Source organism: Sander vitreus, chromosome 19, assembly GCF_031162955.1.
Source record: "Sander vitreus isolate 19-12246 chromosome 19, sanVit1, whole genome shotgun sequence".
In the NCBI taxonomy this organism is placed as follows: Eukaryota; Metazoa; Chordata; class Actinopteri; order Perciformes; family Percidae; genus Sander; species Sander vitreus.
The window spans coordinates 10,170,345-10,187,764 of record NC_135873.1 but is presented as its reverse complement, the minus strand read 5'-3'; the positions used below and the strand labels follow the sequence as shown (position 1 = coordinate 10,187,764).

The 17,420-nt window shown below is 40.2% G+C and overlaps 1 protein-coding gene across 4 annotated transcripts in view; it reads right to left on the bottom strand.

Annotated features, from left to right (window-relative positions):
• The window catches only part of ptprda (protein tyrosine phosphatase receptor type Da), a 132,328-nt gene that overhangs the window by 55,867 nt on the left and 59,041 nt on the right, over positions 1–17,420 (bottom strand). For all 4 annotated transcript variants that reach the window (XM_078275547.1, XM_078275549.1, XM_078275548.1 and 1 more), the window contains exons 3-4: positions 16,263–16,408; positions 14,227–14,368 (exon numbers count right to left, since the gene is read on the bottom strand). In XM_078275547.1, the coding sequence (XP_078131673.1) occupies positions 14,227–14,368; positions 16,263–16,408 (288 nt within the window). The remainder of the gene's footprint in view (positions 1–14,226; positions 14,369–16,262; positions 16,409–17,420) is intronic.

The window sequence follows — 17,420 nt, the reverse complement described above, 5'->3', positions numbered from 1 at the left end:
TGTGTCGTACGTTTTTGGAGAAGTTGGTTTATTGACAATGTGTTCAAAGTAAATAATGAAATAATTAATCAACCAGGGGCCAAGCGGCTAGTAGTTTTTCCCCATGTGCTATGTTCGCAGTTCCACTAACCGTCAAGAGGTTGGTTTTCGACTTGTGGTTACATAAATTATCAGCGAGGAGCTACTTCATTACCCCTTTAGGAACCCTGAGCTGCATCCTGATAGGAGTGGAAATTGGACAACTTTGATTTGCTTGTAGTGCACTTGTTTTTGAATGTCTGTTTTGGGGATAATATACTATATGCTGTGTGACTTGAACACACAGCCCCAAGCTACCCTGCACAATGTATGAAAGTCAAAGCTGAGAGGTGAAAAAAAAAACAGAAAAAAGGGTTTTTTACAGGCTTTCTCTGCTTCCTTATTCTACCTCGCTGAGAGCTGCAATCTCAAGGACAGCCTAAGACAAGGGCAGTTTCTGCTTTACAGACCCATACTGTATATTCAACAATGGATCTACACACTAAATGAGATGGAAGGGAGAGAAATGCTGAAGTCACCTTCTAAAGAAGTGCTGAGCACTGGCGCTTGATATAAAAAGACTCCCAATGACAATTTGCACACATTAGCCACTGCCAGGCTATCAGGCCATGTGAGTGTGGGGTGCCAAGCATGGGAAGAGTATAAAAAGGACATTGGCTCAAAAAGTACCTCAGTGAGCAGATTTCTGCAGATGACATAAGGCCACTGGACATAAACTCAACCCATTAGCAGATTATATCTATTGATTACTCATACAAAATATGAGCATAAGTGAAATCACATTTTCCTTGTGTGAAATCAGTGGAAATGTTGCTTGAGTGCAGCATAAAGACAGCACAATTTGTGGTCATATACTGCAGTCGTTACCAATAAACACACACACCCACTCACACCCTCTGTTCAAAGTCTTACCTGCTGTGGTGTAATGGCTTAAGTGACAAAATCAAGTAATTTCTTTCTTGTTTAGACTAATTAAATAAGCCTAATTGAGTCTCAACAGATAAATGCACCATTCAAAACGTGCTCTGTTACTGTTTACGTGTTTGCTCAGTTATTGCTACAGCGAGGCCCTAGTGTATACGTGCAGTCTGAGGTGATGTTTATAAGATATTACAGGGCTAATGAAGTTACATCTATGAAGTGGAATTCATTAAAGACAGACCCTAAAACTAGGGCCAGGATTTCTGCTTGAGTTTGGTATCTGCTCAGATTTTGACAGCTGTGGGACAATGTGTCTCCAGAAAACCAAATGAGGTAGGTTTGAAATTGTATCTGTAATGTTGATTTGCATGCAAATAGTGAGTTATAATGTCAAAATGCAATGCAACATTCGTCATTGTGTATAAACACAAAAGCAAATCAAATGTTGAGAAAACTGCGTGTAAATCTGATCCTTAAGTCTTATTAAGTGAGATGTGTTATATGTCACTGAAATCACATTTGGCTCTAAAATGACCAAATAAGTACAAAGGAATCTGAGAAGAAAATAAGCCTTTGTTGCACAGGACTTTCCAAGTGAAGCCATAAAAACATAAACCTTTCCGGTCACATTTTGGCTTTAGTTTTGTGGTTGCTGCACAAGGATTGGATTCGGTCCGACCATTTTCTTCCCAAGCGGAACACAACTTTTAACCCAGCGGTTGAGGTTATTCTTCAGGAAAAATCCCTGCAGGCCATAATAAGATATATTTTTTGGACGTATTTGAGTGGATACAATCTCCTCAAAGAGGCTGTCACAGGTGACTTGTTGTGGCAGCATTGTTGAGAAGAGTGTGTGTCAAGACACTTTGTTGTTTGGGGATCCCTCCTCGCCAAAGACGATGGATTATGAAAGTGTGGGAATTTAGCGCAGGTGTCTTAAGTATCACACTCGTACATTTTACACTTGATTTTCCTTTGCCCTATCGATTATCGTTGCCCAGTTTAGGACTCCATCTCATTCTCGCTACCCCTCCCCAGATAAGATTTCAGCCAGAACAAAAAGACGAGCCACAAAACTTTACCCATGGAGTGCGACAGCAGCAGTGCTTATGTTTCTCGGCAGCCTGAGCCAAAGTCATTTTTTTCCCACCACACCATAGCATATCATTTGAAGTTGAGGGACACTGATTAAAGCTCTTTCCACGCTCAAAAATCCAAAAGAATTGTGAGAAAGAAGATAGGAGAATGTAGCAGGGTTAGGTTGCTACTCATGTTAGTCACACAGCACAATGCTTACAATGACATTATTTGGAATTGGCTTGTTTCATGACTTGCTAATCCAAGAGCTGACCTAGGTTGAGTTAGGACTTGTTTTATAAACTAGTAAAAGGTAATTAATGAAGAAAATAATTCCATGCACACAGTTAAAGATAATAAGGATGAAAGACTTGTAGAAGTACAGTAACATCATTGTTAATAAAATCTTGACACGCACATACATAAATGTCCTTTAACCAAGAGTCTTAGAGCATTTTATTCAAAATAAGGTTGTTGATTTGGAACACATTAACAGGGCAACATTGTCCATTATAATGTATGTACAGTTCTCTAAAATATTGTTGAAAGCCTAGTTAATACATCCGTTCAGAGACGACCTGAATCTTCTTCAACAAAATGTTCTGTTCGGCTCCTGTTCAACTGACGTATTCATTTTTTCCCCCCTTTGGCATGGGAGAGGGGACTGTTAATTATGCTTTTTGTTTTCACACAAACAAAATTACTCAACCAAACGTAAGAGCTCTTGATTAACAAAGGCAGACAGCAATTCCATTTTGTGCCAATTCTATGACGGCATCTGTTCCATTTTTCTCCTTCACTCTCTAATGTTAACCACTTTCACCCACATGGTTGTTGATTTCCTTGCTCTACTTACAAGGTACACTTAACTCTGTGGTAAAACGGTGTACTTTTACTATCTAGCACCTAATGATTGACAGATTCTAACTCTGAGCCCACCCTTTGCTTTATCAGCTACCTGCAGCTTGGTTAAACTATCTCAAAGTTGGACTCACAGTGTTGCTTTCCTCAACACTCCATCCATCATTCTGCCCATAAACTTTAGCAGAGGTGAAACTCGTGCCCACATCAATTTCTGACCATGGAACCATGGGACTAGGGCATCCTGATGCTTTATATAAGCTTGGACTTTTTTAGTTCCTATTTTCACTGAAAAAACACACAGACATTTCATTATATTAATGTAATGTACTTCTAGTAAAGATATCATATTTTTTCTAATCTTAACTTAGTTTCTACGTATGCTACTGCTTTACACAGGACAGTAAAGCAGTTAAAGAGCCACAGTACGTAGACCTAGACCTGGATTAGATATAACCCTTTTTGTTAATGCTTATTGAACACATGCCAGGACATTGTTGTCAGCATATGGCCGTTTTAGCACTGCCTCGGGTAGAATACTTGGAATAGTTACAGTAAGGTACAAGTGAAAGTGAGGACACTTAACAGTAAGGGTGTAAACCGTCATTTGTGAGTGGGGGGTATAGCCATTCATTTAAAGGGCAACAAGTCAGACAAGCGTTGGGAGTATAAAACGAATGTGGATCATTGCTGAGCAAAAAGAAGAAATGACGGATTGAGATGTCTGAATGATCCCTAATTGCCCTCAGAGAGTCCAAAGCCTGTATTTATTTCATTGATACATCCCAGTGCTGTTTGGCACATATGTTGTCCAGTCTAAATAAGATTAGGTTTTCCCCTCGAGCTTCATTTGAGCCAGATTTCCCTAATAAGCCTCCTGGCACCTGCACTGGGTAGATAGTGCTTAAGTAATCCAATAATGGACAACAAAATGCTCAGCACTTCCATCTAATAAGGCACATACTAGTTGTTTTTTAAGAGTTTATAGGCTAGTGAACCCCGAGTCAACCTTCAAATTGTTTTAAAACATGGCGTGTATCTTGATTGATGTGGTTTTTTATTATTGTGCAGACTGGAAAAGACTCTAGAGGAGCTAAAATGTGAGAGCACACCCCAATTATATGTTGGGGGCCATGGTTCTTTATGTTCTAAAGCATTAGACAAACTGATATGAGAAAATGTTAAGTGGCAAGTCATGACTTTCATGAGTTTAGGTTTACAAATGCTTCTGTGCAGGACTCGCAGGTCAGAACTAATCCTGATGTATCAAGCGGAGTGCTGGAGAGTTAACTTTTGCTATGTAAGCCCATGATCCGTTTATCTTGACTTAGGATACAAATGTATATTTCATTCTTCATAATAACACTGATGCAGTGGGTAACTAAGAGGATTCTGTCAGCGGCAGCCCCTTAAGTTTATGTGTATCTGCGTGTGTGTGTGTGTGTGTGTGTGTGTGTGTGTGTGTGTGTGTATCAAGGCCCTGTTCTCACAGAGAGAAGTCAGTCATTTTTAAACCGTCTTATAGAAATGGGGGAGGGTGATTTTAGGGTCGTGTACAGTAGTTTACCTGTTAAATTCAAATGACTACTACATTGTCTACACTCAAAACTAGAACAGCAGTAGCATGTTCAATGTGCAAATGTGCCCCAGTATACTGCCTTTTGTGCAGTGAAAAATTGGGTTTTTCAGTGCAACACAAATGAGCAGTAAAAGTGCAGCTCGGCTGAGGTAAAATTAATTAGTTGATTCTACAGGTATAGTGCACGCTAATGAATATTACTGTGAATGGGCCACAGTTGGCTCAAACAGCTAATTCCAATTTACAATAATAGAGTTTTAGGAGGAGCAAGCCCACTCCAACACAAAGTGGCATTAAGTCTCATTCGCTTGCTACCTCTAAAAGTAGTTCAGTAATTTGCTGAACAAATACAGTCTCTTTGAGAAAACCGCTAATACCCGAGGGCAGACAACAAGGGACCAGCTAGTATCCACTAAAATTCTATTTTACCCTTGTTGCCTGAAGGAGCAAAATAGGAATGGATTGTGAAATACTATCCAGTGTGTTCCTTCTCCTGTGAACGAAATATAGGAGGAAGAAGGTGAAGGCACAGACTCTCGTAACCGGAGGTTCATGGCACTCTGTCTCGGTGAAAAATAGCATTGTCTCCCCTTTTGCCCCGCACTGATTGTTTCTTCCATAAATCCCCTTTGAGATTTTATAATTAATGAAATGTTGCTTATTTGTCATTAAAAACACTCGCCTAATGCCTGAGATTATGAGGAACCCATTGTAGAGTCAATCTATTAATCACCAGGCCTTTTTTCCCCCAGAAAACCCTTCACAGATGAACAATTCGAGCCGTTCCTCATTCTGAATGACATTGGAGAACTAGTTGTAAAACTCTTCAGTCGACATTCTGGTGTATGATGGTAAATCATTTCATTTAAACATTTAAAAATATCTTTTAACATTTTTTTTTTTGACATTTAATGTGTGGATCACACAATAGTTTTATGAAAAATAAGCACTTTTTACCATTCATTTCCCACCATGAAAGACACAATGCACATCTGAGTGTGGAGTAGCCATACTGTTGACAATCATAGGATGCTTTTGAGATTGATTTTTTAACTGTCCACTACACCCTTTAGTACTTTTGTTTTAGGAGCTCAGTTGTTGGTATTTTGGTTAGATTCTGGGTAGATTTTGAGAAACACGATCCAGGTCAGAAATTCTCTGAGTTATGCTTCAAAATTACCCCACCTAGTTTTCCTCCAAGCCTGCCGTCCCCCATAGACATTTTTTACGGCCATCGCTGCTGGGGCAGATTGGATCAGCCAAGCAAAGGGCATGCAACAGAGATGTACGCCACTTCTGGCAAGGCGCCCCAACTTTCCCTAGGCCCCGTGTCATTCATAAACATGACGGATTAGCTGTGATATTCCTCCATTTACAACATAAGCGAAGGGAGTTGGAGGAAGGGAATGAAAGCAGAGAGTGAGTGTTAGTGTCGGATGCCCCTTAGGGCTAGTGCTAAAATGGATGGGTAAAGAGGGAGATGAAAAGGAGAGATGAAGCAGGAAGGGCGGAGAGGGGGGCGTTCTGTACAGGCCTGGCTGGGCAAGCAGCAAGGCAGGCAGGAAGCCAGGCACAAAGCTCCATTTACGCTCACACACACACTCTTCTAGCTTTACAGACTACACGTCAGCTCAGCCAGATGTACTGTTATGGGTAAAGATCACCTAGGGGGAAGGTGCACAGGGAGAAAGAGAGATTTCAAAACCTTTTCTACCTACAATCATGTATTTATCCCACACTGCCTTTGTCTTTGAATTTGCTTTACCCACTGACTTCATCTGCCACGATCCAGTTGTGGCTCATCTGAGACATTAAAAGATGCTTGATGTTAAAGACTCTCCCTCAGTCTGTCTTTGTCTGTCTCCCACCTTCTTTGCCTTCTGTCCCTCTCCCACCCTCTTCAGGATTTCACTTTGCATATTCCATTTGCTGGTTGTTACCTTGAGCAATGATTCCATTTACTTCAGAAAACAGTGCCCCATTTATTCAGAGTTGGGGGGGACTTCTGCTCTTGTCATCTTATCTGTAATCAGCATTCTTTCCTTTTATTATTAGTAATATTCAAAGGAGGAGGGAGCCAACTATTTGACAATGCTTTGAGCTATTTGCCAAACACAATGCTAAAATGGATGTTGCTTATTTTCTCTCAACTCCATGAAACACACCTTAGGAAGCCTCTTCTTCTAGCTTTTTGTTTACAGTCCATCAACCCTCATTTGATCCTCTTGAGTACAATAAACATTCACCACCACCACCACACTACATTCTCCTTAGAGACAGCCCTGTCACTTGGAAGCATATACTGCCAGGCATCTGTTCGGTTTTTATGTTTCAGACTTATTCATTGTATAGTCACCCTCTTACCGCCCACTTGGGATGACTAAATAATGCTTGATGTGTCAAAGTTATATGTTTGTGTATCAACATTTATCATAAAATAAAATTTAACTATTAAGGTTGATTTATTTGTTTTGTCTTTTCAGGGGAAGCTGATAAAGGCCAATGCCAGAAGCTGGAGCCAGCAGGGCCTCAAGAAAGTATCAGCAACTAGGTGAGTCCTCCGACCGCGCAGGAAAAAAAAGACAGAAGGCAAAACTGTGAGACACTGAGTTGCTTCATTAACCTTCATGTACTATACATTCAGAAGCAGGTGGGTCAGTTTGATCAAACAGGCGTTTCTAATACTTTGGCTTGGATTGTCACATGGCATATCATTTGTCTATTAACAGAAATCTGTGTATGTAAAGAAAAGAAAACTGTAAGTGACTGTTCATGTGTGTATGTGGAGGTGTTTATTACTTCACCAGCAAGAAAGCATCCCATCAGCTGTCAGAATGCTCCCACAACATCCTCTGAGCCTTAATCACTTTTAGCATTTTGTGCATGACAGTGCCACATATCTTTATGGCTCACGGCCGGGGACTTTGAACATGGTATCATCAGACTCAGACGAGTATTCTAGGAGACTTGCAGCATAAAAGTCAGAGCAAACCGACTTCACACAAGTTCCCTTCCTCCTGAGAAAGAAAAAACCTAGCACTAGCCATTTCAATAATTGATATAGCTAAAAGTTTGCTACAGGAAAAGGGTGTATAGAGATTATTCATGCTTGCTGACATTGTGCAGAGAGGTACCTCTTGGCTCGCAAAAAGCCCTAATGGAAAACGGGGTTATATCAGGCTTTTCAAATGTATCAAACGGGCGTTTTCCCCCAAAGTGACTGTGGGAGACGATGGGCATCACAGAAGGCAATGGGTAGCGTTGTTTTATTATGGAACTTACTATATTAGGTCCACATGTGAAAGCTGGGTTTAACGCTGATTAAACTTGCGATGAGAACTTGTAGGTTTTTTCCCCCCTTTCCTTTCATGCAGCCAGTGCACTCATCTCTGCTGTACTGAGTGTAATAATGTATACACAGCTAATTACACCAAAAAATGCCGCATCACTTTTTCTCACTCCAAAGTTGTTTTGGTTTTGATTAGCGAGCAGCCTTAGACAGCTTGAAAAGTTTCTCAAGATCATTATCTGCATTAAGGATGACCTTGTAGTACCCAATTAATAGCGTAGAAAATGACTCTTGAGTGCAGCTAACATCAAAGCTACTAACATTAGCACCCCTCGACTACCTGGCTCAGACTTACACACTCCTCATTTTATGACCTTGTGTCCCTATGGAATATGTTCTGCTATATAGTGCATACTGTAGTGCATATATGTAATGTGTAACAAATTCAGGTAGTAGTTTATCAAGCTAAAATAAGATAACCAATATGAATAAAATGTCTGATGTTATGATTGGCATAAATTTCTATTTTAAGAGGATGTAGCAAATGTTAGCATGCTACCATGCTGAACTAAACTGGCATTGTCACTGTGAGCATGCGAGCATACTGATGTTAGCATTTAGCTGAATGTGCAAATACGGCCTTGCAAAACAGTTTGAGTGGCTGTAGAGACTTTAACATTTGCAGCAATGTATTTATCAAAGATTTTAATTAGCAAAGAAATATTTTTCAGGCATCTAACCTTTCTTCCATATTTTGTTATTTTATTACTAAGTTTGCTTCCACAAGATGTGAGAACCCATTCGCATTTTTAAATCACTCATCACCTAATTACTCTCCCAGTATTGTGAGAGACTGTGGAGAGCAGTGGACTCAATGGCCAGCGAGGGGAAAAAACAGAAAACAAACACATTCCTCATTTGTCTTAATCAATAATTATTAATTCAGGAGGTGTGTTTACTTTTATTAAAACAAATACAGAACCACAACATGCAGAGAGTTATCTATCATGTTCAGTGTGCAAGTGCCTTAGTGGCTCCAGCAGATGTTTTCTAACACGCTATGCAGACTGTAAAGTCTAACATCCATTGTGTTGGCAGCGGTTATGCCTTAAATCATCTTGCATACTATACAGATACTGATTGGCTCCCACGATTAACCCCGCAGTGAGATATAAGAGGGTGTGGGGGCTGTTTCTTTTTTTTTCAAAGAAAATATCAATTTCTGTGAGGACAGTCAACTCCATCGTTTTAATTACATTAATGAATAACTTGGCATCTTGTGTTTTCATTTTAGTGACATATGAGAGAGTGAAGTTGGGAATTGAGGGGAGAGTCGCATTAAATCAGTATTGGCCAAATCCCAAGCAATAACTCTGTCAGTGGATATATTATAAAACATCTAATGGACATGAAGATAATTGATGGTCTGTGAAGTTGTTTGCACTTAGTCACTATTTGACCCAGCATGCTATGTTGGAGAGAAAAAGCTTGTTGGTTTCTGGGGAAAATTGGCTGCAAATAACAAATGGTTACTGTTCGCATGAAAAACCTGTTAAAACACAAGTAGCTTCTGAAACACCAAGACATAATGACAAGGTCAATTATGTTTCAATGTCCTTCATACTATAAGAGGATATTAAAGGATAAATTGAATAAATTGTGTGGCATAATGGACCAACCACTTGGGTTTTACAATGCCCTCAGACCTAAAAATGCTTTTTCAATTTAAAATATCATTGTTTTATATGTAACAAAAGAGTTAAAATTCCTACAGTGAGTCAGCATGTTTCCACAGCACCATTTTTGGGGGAAACAATGTATTTGTCCAATATAATTGAATGTTCCATGTGGTGGCCCAGGTCTCGCCATCTGTAGAGCTTGTGCCAGTAAACCAGTGAATTGTATGTTAGCTGTTGGCCCCCTGCAGTAATTTTACAATGGTGACTTGCTTGATCCCCACTGCATCCCTTGCTCCGACAGTTTGAGACAGCTGACACAGCATTTATCTTGCTTAGCAAATTGAGCATGCAGACCAACTTATGTGCATCCCTCACTCTGCACTTGTTCGAAAGGAAAGCATTATACATTGAGAAAATGGTGCAACAGATTAAAAATGGTTAGGAATTAGCACTAAGGTACATTTTAAATTATTATCAGTTCCTCTTAACAATATTCTATGGGTTTTTGCTATGCAGGCATGTCCACATGGTTTACGTTGACAAGCATCTTATGGATATCTGTAAACTAGGCTTGGAATATAAATTAAACAGCTTTTGGTGTCTTTTATTAAGTGTGGAGACGATTTTTCTCATGACAATGACAAAGAGCCGAGTGCACACATTGTCTATGAATAATCACTGATCATGTAGCAGCCCTTTCATTGTATGTGGAAAGATCCGTCTCAGCTACACGGCTTTGACCGTGCCACTGCACCATTCCATACAAATGGAAATGATGCATTCTGTTTTTCCGTCACAGGAGAGCGGCTTCTCATTTTCCGCTCCCACTGTCAAGTTGTGCACAGCTGCATAAGTTTGCGTGCTTGTGTGTGGGGCACAGGAAATGGCTGTTGACAGCATAATGGGAGTGTGAGGATGCAATATAAATCCTTAATCATGCCTGAATCATGAACTGCAGCACTCAAATCCACACGTCAATTTGCTGGAAGTACTGCTAGCAGAGAGTCCAGGCCCTTGTGAGGTGTTTTGGCTACATTTTCTGTTACTTATGGTTTAAAGTGTGAAAGAAATCCAGCTGCACTAATCACATACTGACTGGGGATCGACCAATATGAATTCTTTAGTGCTGATGCTGATACCGTTTTTTTTTTTCATCAGCCTTAGCCGATGACCGATACGGGCTGCTGATTTTCTTGAGCCGATACTGCTTTTGCTTCCTCAATTTACATCAGAAAAATGTAAACCCTGCCACACTGGATTTGTTTTCGGAATCTGCTCTGCCATTTCTTTAAAAATAATAAACAAAAACACAAATCAGTGTCACTTCTGCAATCATCTTACATTCATATCACCCAAATTATGTGTGCAATGTGCATCATATGGATGGGTGCACTGCATATGGTTAACTGTGCAAGGGTAAAAGGCTTTCATCAACATCTACAACACGGCCTTGATGATGCACTGCTTGCTGACATATTATAAGACCGATATAATCAGGTCATCACAAAATGTCCTTTGTCAACACATTTAAATAATTTAAGAAAACAATAAACCTGAAAAGTAACCATTGAAATAAAGTGCTTGATTTGTAATTTAAGACATTTAAGCCATCTCTGCTAGTGGGGGAGGGGCATTGCATGGTCTGCACGTGAACTGCAGCGTCTCCAGCAACACAGAGCTGCCTGTGGACGCCTGTCTGTAAATAATGCGAGGAAAAAACTAACGGCGAACGCAGCAGCCGCGTATCAGCCGATGCCTTACGCGTAAAAACGCAAATATCGGCCCGATATATCGGCCGGCCGATAAAATTGGTCTGACAGGTATTCTTGTTAGTCCATGAGTCCACGTGTGTACGCAAATATCTTATGGACGCATAATTATAAATGGGATTAAATACAACTTTGCTGAAACCATATTCCAGCCATGACACCCAAAATGTGCTGTTTCTTCATTTCTCAATCTCTTCCTGTCATTCTCAATTACAAAGCAAATCAAGATGACCTTAATTCAAAGACACGAGTCACATATGAGTTGGGTCATCTCATAGTTAATCGAAACAGAGTGCACAAAAAAAGTGCACTAAGCAAACCCGTAGCTCCTGCCATGGCCTAGCAGATTTGACTCGGAACATCATTACGTTTCAGGGTTCGCCTTTCATGCAAATCGCTTCCCCATGCCTAGAACTTCATTACTAATGGCACTTCCCATCAAATAAAAGGCCCATCCGAATACTAATATCCCCCAGTACTTTGGATTTGTCACCTCGAGTCCCTTCTTCTCATAGCATGGCAATTACAACAATGTGCTTTTCCTTCATGGAATTAGGCCTCACCCCCTGCGGCGAGCTTCCCACAACAGATGCTTTGCAGTCGTTTCCACAGACCATTGAAGCACAAATGAACTAAACAAACAGTCACTTTAAATGTATTAGGCCTGGTGTAGTAGCACTTATCTGTGTTTGCTTATTTATTTATCTCTCCAATCCTGCATCGCACACTCATGTGCAAGTTTACTATTTCTCCACAAAAAGGGCCAAACAGAAGGAGAAAAATAACGTTTGCTTGTCATGGTGACAGATCGGACTTTAAAAATGTGCAGTTGCAATTTTCAAACTGCAATTTGTGTCATGTGGAATGATGAGTAGCAAACCAACGTGTTTATTGTATTGCACAAAGTAGTTTTTGAAGGAGGGAGATTTTTGGTCTCCTAAATAATATATAATGCCTCCTTTGTGTTACCTCAATTTACCCCTACAGTGCGATGCCTTCACAGCAAAGTGTGTCAGCTTACTCCCATCGTCCTGAAAGTCACCCTTATGTTGAGTCTTTGAGTAATGGAGGGAATCAGTTTGGCTCTATAATGGATGTCTACAACTTGAAGTTATAACTGTTGAAGTGTAAACTCAAATAATAGCTAGCTAAAGATGATCTTATTATAGTCATGCTTGATATCCGTGTCTGTGGCCAGCACTGGGGCATCATTTCCCTTTTGTTTATATTTGATTTTCATCTTGCTTTCTTTCCTTTGTCTATGATTGCTATCAGGGCTCATAATAATTATTCAGTCTATTATTTATTATTTGCCGTTTGATGGCATCACCACCAGTGTGCCTTCGGCCTAACAATACATTTCCTCTGTAAGACCTACCAGACACTAGATGTCTAGCAACTTTAAGCGCTTAAACTGGGTATTGGTTGAATCCCTGTTATGTCACAGCAAGTGCTGACAGAGGGTAGTGAAATGAACATATATATATATATATATATATATAGTATATATATATATATATATATATATATAAATAATCATTCACACAGTCCTTTTATTTGCACCAAAGACGAGAAAGAAAAAAGCTTTTCTCTGTTTTTCTATTTTTTGGGTCCGTGATAGGCCTCTACTCACCTCCAATACATTGATGGGAAAGGAGAGCGAGCAGAAGAGCAAAATGGAAATAGTAATAAACATGCTAATGCTAGGCCGTGCAGCCGGGAAGAGTAGCTTCTATACCCTCCGTTCAGCTGTGTGTGTGTGTGTGTGTGTGTGTGTGTGTGTGTGTGTGTGTGTGTGTGTGTGTGTGTGTGTGTGTGTGTGTGAGAAGGTGAAAAAACAGAGATAGAGACTGAGCAGGAGCGAAAGGGAACAGGAAATATGCACAATATTGCAGGTGAGAGCGCTCACTATGTGCTCCTGAGTAAACAGGAGAGAGCTGCATGTGAACGTGCCACCTTTCTCTTTCAATCTGCCTCTGGAGACAGTGCAAAGGGCCTTTGTTGGCTCATTGGTGAGATAAGAAGCAGCGGAAGGGGAGGGGGGGGAGGCTTCAGAGACTCGCAGAGCCAGCTTTTTTTCTATAGGATGAAAGCAACCCTCTCAATAGAAACTCATTTGCCATGTTGTGTAATTGTGGTACATAATGGAGCACACCTTATTCAAGCAGCCCAAGGCTTTTTTTCTAAAGCAATTTTCTCCATTCACAGCCAAACAAGTCATGTTTTAGAGAGATATTACTCACCCTTTTGAGCTAAGGGCCACCACATATTTGCCTTTGAATGGAATGTTGTGTGTGATCAAGATAACATTTTGCTCATTGCTTATTATAAAGGAGTCACTGTCAACCAACTTGATATTTGTCATCTGACTTTTATTCTCACTGCTCACTGGAAGTAAACAGAGTGGCTGACCTTTCCCATCTGGATTGTTACACATATTTGTGCAGAGGAGTGCTGGCTATTAACAGCCACTGGTCACTGACAATTCTCTGCATTGAGGCAACTTGTAGCTAGAATGCTAACATAAGCAACATATTGCTTACGTTAATCACATAAGAATACACTGCTTCATTTTCTACACGGCCAAAATAATATCAAAGCTGAAGTGCAGAGATGAAAAACGACTGATTTGAAAAGCATTGCTGAGCTTTTCCATTAAAACACCGCAGGCTAGGAATGGATGGCTATTTGCATAATTTAACTGGCATCTTAATTATTGTGTCAGGCATCTGTATGCAAATGACTTAAGTCACTTAGAAACGGAAACTTACTTGGCTAAATGGCTAATGGACTAAAACTTATCAAGTTAGAATACACAACGTGAGTGAAACCAGAGTCTCTAATTGGGTTTGACTGTGCGGTGCGACAGTAAGAAACAAAGAAAAGAGGACAGGACAGACATAACACAAGTCAATGCAAGCTTACCTGGGTTAGCTGGGAGAAAAAGGGCATGTTAGTGGTGTGTGTGTGTTTTTTTCTTTTTTTTTCCTTTTGGGGTTGCTGAGGACCTACCACGTAAAACAGTGAGTCTGGTGGTAGCGCTCGTCTCTCCAACACTGTTGGAGGCGACGCATTCATATATGGCTTCATCTCGGGGCGTGCGTAATGGCTGAATTCTTAGCACTGAACCAGAGCCGTCGTCGAACTCTATCACCTGCAGGTGCGAGAGACAGGATATGTTAAAGGAGATTTTATGGTTCACAATGGGCGAGGGACCTTCCGCACAGAGAAAAAAAGACAACACTGATGGTGACACAATGTGCTTCCTATGACATAAACAAAAGCTGCTGCCTACCTTACATTAAGCCCTAGTGATTTGATGTTCATTTGTGAATATTGTGGTTGTACATACTGTACATGTACGAAAAGTAACGTCAGGATCTGTGCAGAATTAGAATGTGTATAGAGAAAATGTAGGTACTGAGCATATTTGATTCCAAAAAAAATTGGTTGTGGGTATGTTCATTTATTATGTGTTCAGACGTGCTGTCTTTTAAATAAACTAACTATCTACTACTAATTTGTGCAATAATTGGTAAAATAGTCGATCGGCTGACTAACTTTAAGAATGGGAAAAGTTATTGTAGTCAGAATGTTTTGCTGGGATATCGGGATGTAGAGTGAAATTTAAATCTGAATGTGTCCCACTCTTAAAGTTAACATTCTATCCCTTGAAAATGCATCACACTGGATTGTGTCAATGGGACAGAAACAAGCACAAACAGTTAAAGGTGGCTTGATAAACGGTTAAGGACAGTTGTACCATGAGGTGAGATAGTGGTACATAAGACAGGACCGACTGTATTAGACGAACGACACATAAAATGTGCACAAACAGGTGTTTGTTGTAGCTTATTCAGCTATTTTTTGCATGCTACATGTTGTATACTCACTGGTTTTTAGAAAGCCCTGTGTCATAACTCAATGTCTTTTAGGCATAGAGGTAGATTTCAATAAAGATAGGCCTGAGACCTCTGCTTCACACGCTCGCATACACACGCACACGCACAAACACACACAGAGGCCTACGAACATTTTAAAAGTTCACCATACATCTGTGCATGTGTTAGATTACAATACACTTCAACATTTCATTAGCCAAGCTATAGCGGTGTTGGCATTCAAGCTGACAGCAGGTGATGGTAAAAAAACAGCCTCCCTTCTTAGTCAAAGCAGAAGCATTGGAAAGGAAGTTGTGAGATGTCTCAAAGGAAATGGGTTTTTGTTAGAAGATGAGACGGCAGTGTACAATTGAATGGACATGGAATGGCGGCAGCCAGCAAGCTCTGTGAGGCAATGAGAGAATGAAAACTAGCGTGTTAGCATTCAGCATAACGTGCAATGCAAACGCGATGAACTATGATAAGATTAGATTTCTGTGGACATGAGACACAAAGAAGAGGCGGTAAGAGGTCTCCAAGCTCCGTTAAGTTATTGCTGCTGTGCAGTAGCAAGCAAATATGGCATCTAGAGCGGAGGGGGGAAAAAGCGACACCATGATAGTCCTGAGGACTGACACAAAAATTAATAGAAATCTTATCAGTGTTCTGCGATGATGTGTTATTTCTCATGGGTACTGAGCCCAAGTGCAGATTAAAGCTAACCAGAAATCAAAGCTTCAGCCAAAATAAGGAGGGTAGGACATGCATTTAGATAAAGATGCCACAAAGCAAAAGGATATTTTCGAAAGTGAACCCGTTAATTCCCCTTTTACTTTGCATAAAGCTGGCAAATGTGGCATGATGCTAATGTAGGTATCTGGGTCAAGCCACAAGCTTTTTCTTCTGTCCAATTACTCTTTTCTTGTCTTTTATTTAATTACATATCTGTCCCCCGATCTTTTGTGTACTTGCTCATTAAAACCCATGCATGTTTAAAAGGCTGGCCAGCATGGCTATTATAGCCTGCTAATGCGTGGTGGCAAGTCAGGGCGAAACACAAGCGAGCTGGGCATGGCGCGATGGAATATGTGCGAGCAGAGCCAAAAGCAGTGCTTGAAGCATTCCCATTTTGTCGAGCATTTTACATCAGAACAATAGACCTAATACCTCAAATCTCTGGTTGCTGACTTTCTTCCCCTTCTTGTTCCACACAATCTTCGGCCGTGGATCTCCTGTAGCTTGGCAGATGAAGGATGCCACGCCTCCTTGCACGCCTGTTTGGTCATTGGGGGTTCTTAAAAACTTTGGTGGTGCTGGAGAGGGACAGAAATGGAATAAAAGAAAACAAAAATAGTTAGTGAGCATTCTAAGCTTTGCAGACAGAGCAATTCATCTCACTTATCAAGCCGCACACACTAGGAAGCAACAAAGTTGCAGATTTCAGCATGTGCCTGTTAAGAGGATTGTCTTCGGAGGTCAAGACAAGAGATTGTACTGACTTTATTGTGCGAGTGGAAACAGATCAGTGGTTGAGATCAGAAGTTAAAGGACAGAGGGCATGACTTGACTGGGAGTATTTCTTCATAACTCTGAAGGATAACTGAGACTTATGAGGGAGTTTTAAAGAGGAATTCTTGGATAAAAGGACATATTTTTGTGGGAAATAAGGAAAGTGTTGAGATCAATCACTGGAGAAAAGAAATTAAAAGATTATATACTTGAGGATTGATTTGTTCTGAAATGTAAGACATTTGGGTTTGTGTCAAGGCTGCAAACTTCTGTAAAAACATTGCCTCTTCCCTTTGTGACAGTAAAAAGTGTTATTGTGGTCAATATGTGATACTGTCCCAAATTCAGTAAATGTATACTGGAGTATAAAAACTGTTCACATAGGAATTACTTTGTTTACAACACAATCTACAGAGAAGGCTATAATGGAAATGACTACAATTCTAGAACCATTTGCTTTGTAATATGTAATTGGGTGTTTAAGCTACTTTTAAATAACTAATTGATAATGCCACTAAAGGGGGACATATATTCTTAAAATCAGGAAATACCTTAAGTTTAGATCACTCAGCACTTTCTTTTAATTTATGTGAAGATGATTGGTTGGATGAACTGGTCCTTTACATGTCATTCAACATAAAAGTCTATCTTTACAAGCAGTTACCCATCACACTGTCAACATGCTATTCCACTGGACATTAATCATGTGGCCATTCAGTGTTTTTAATAACATTTTCCTAACTGTTGCAGAGAAACAGAAGCTTATGTATTGGTTGAGTAGCAGAAAAAACTAGTCTCTCGAAAACCACCAATCAG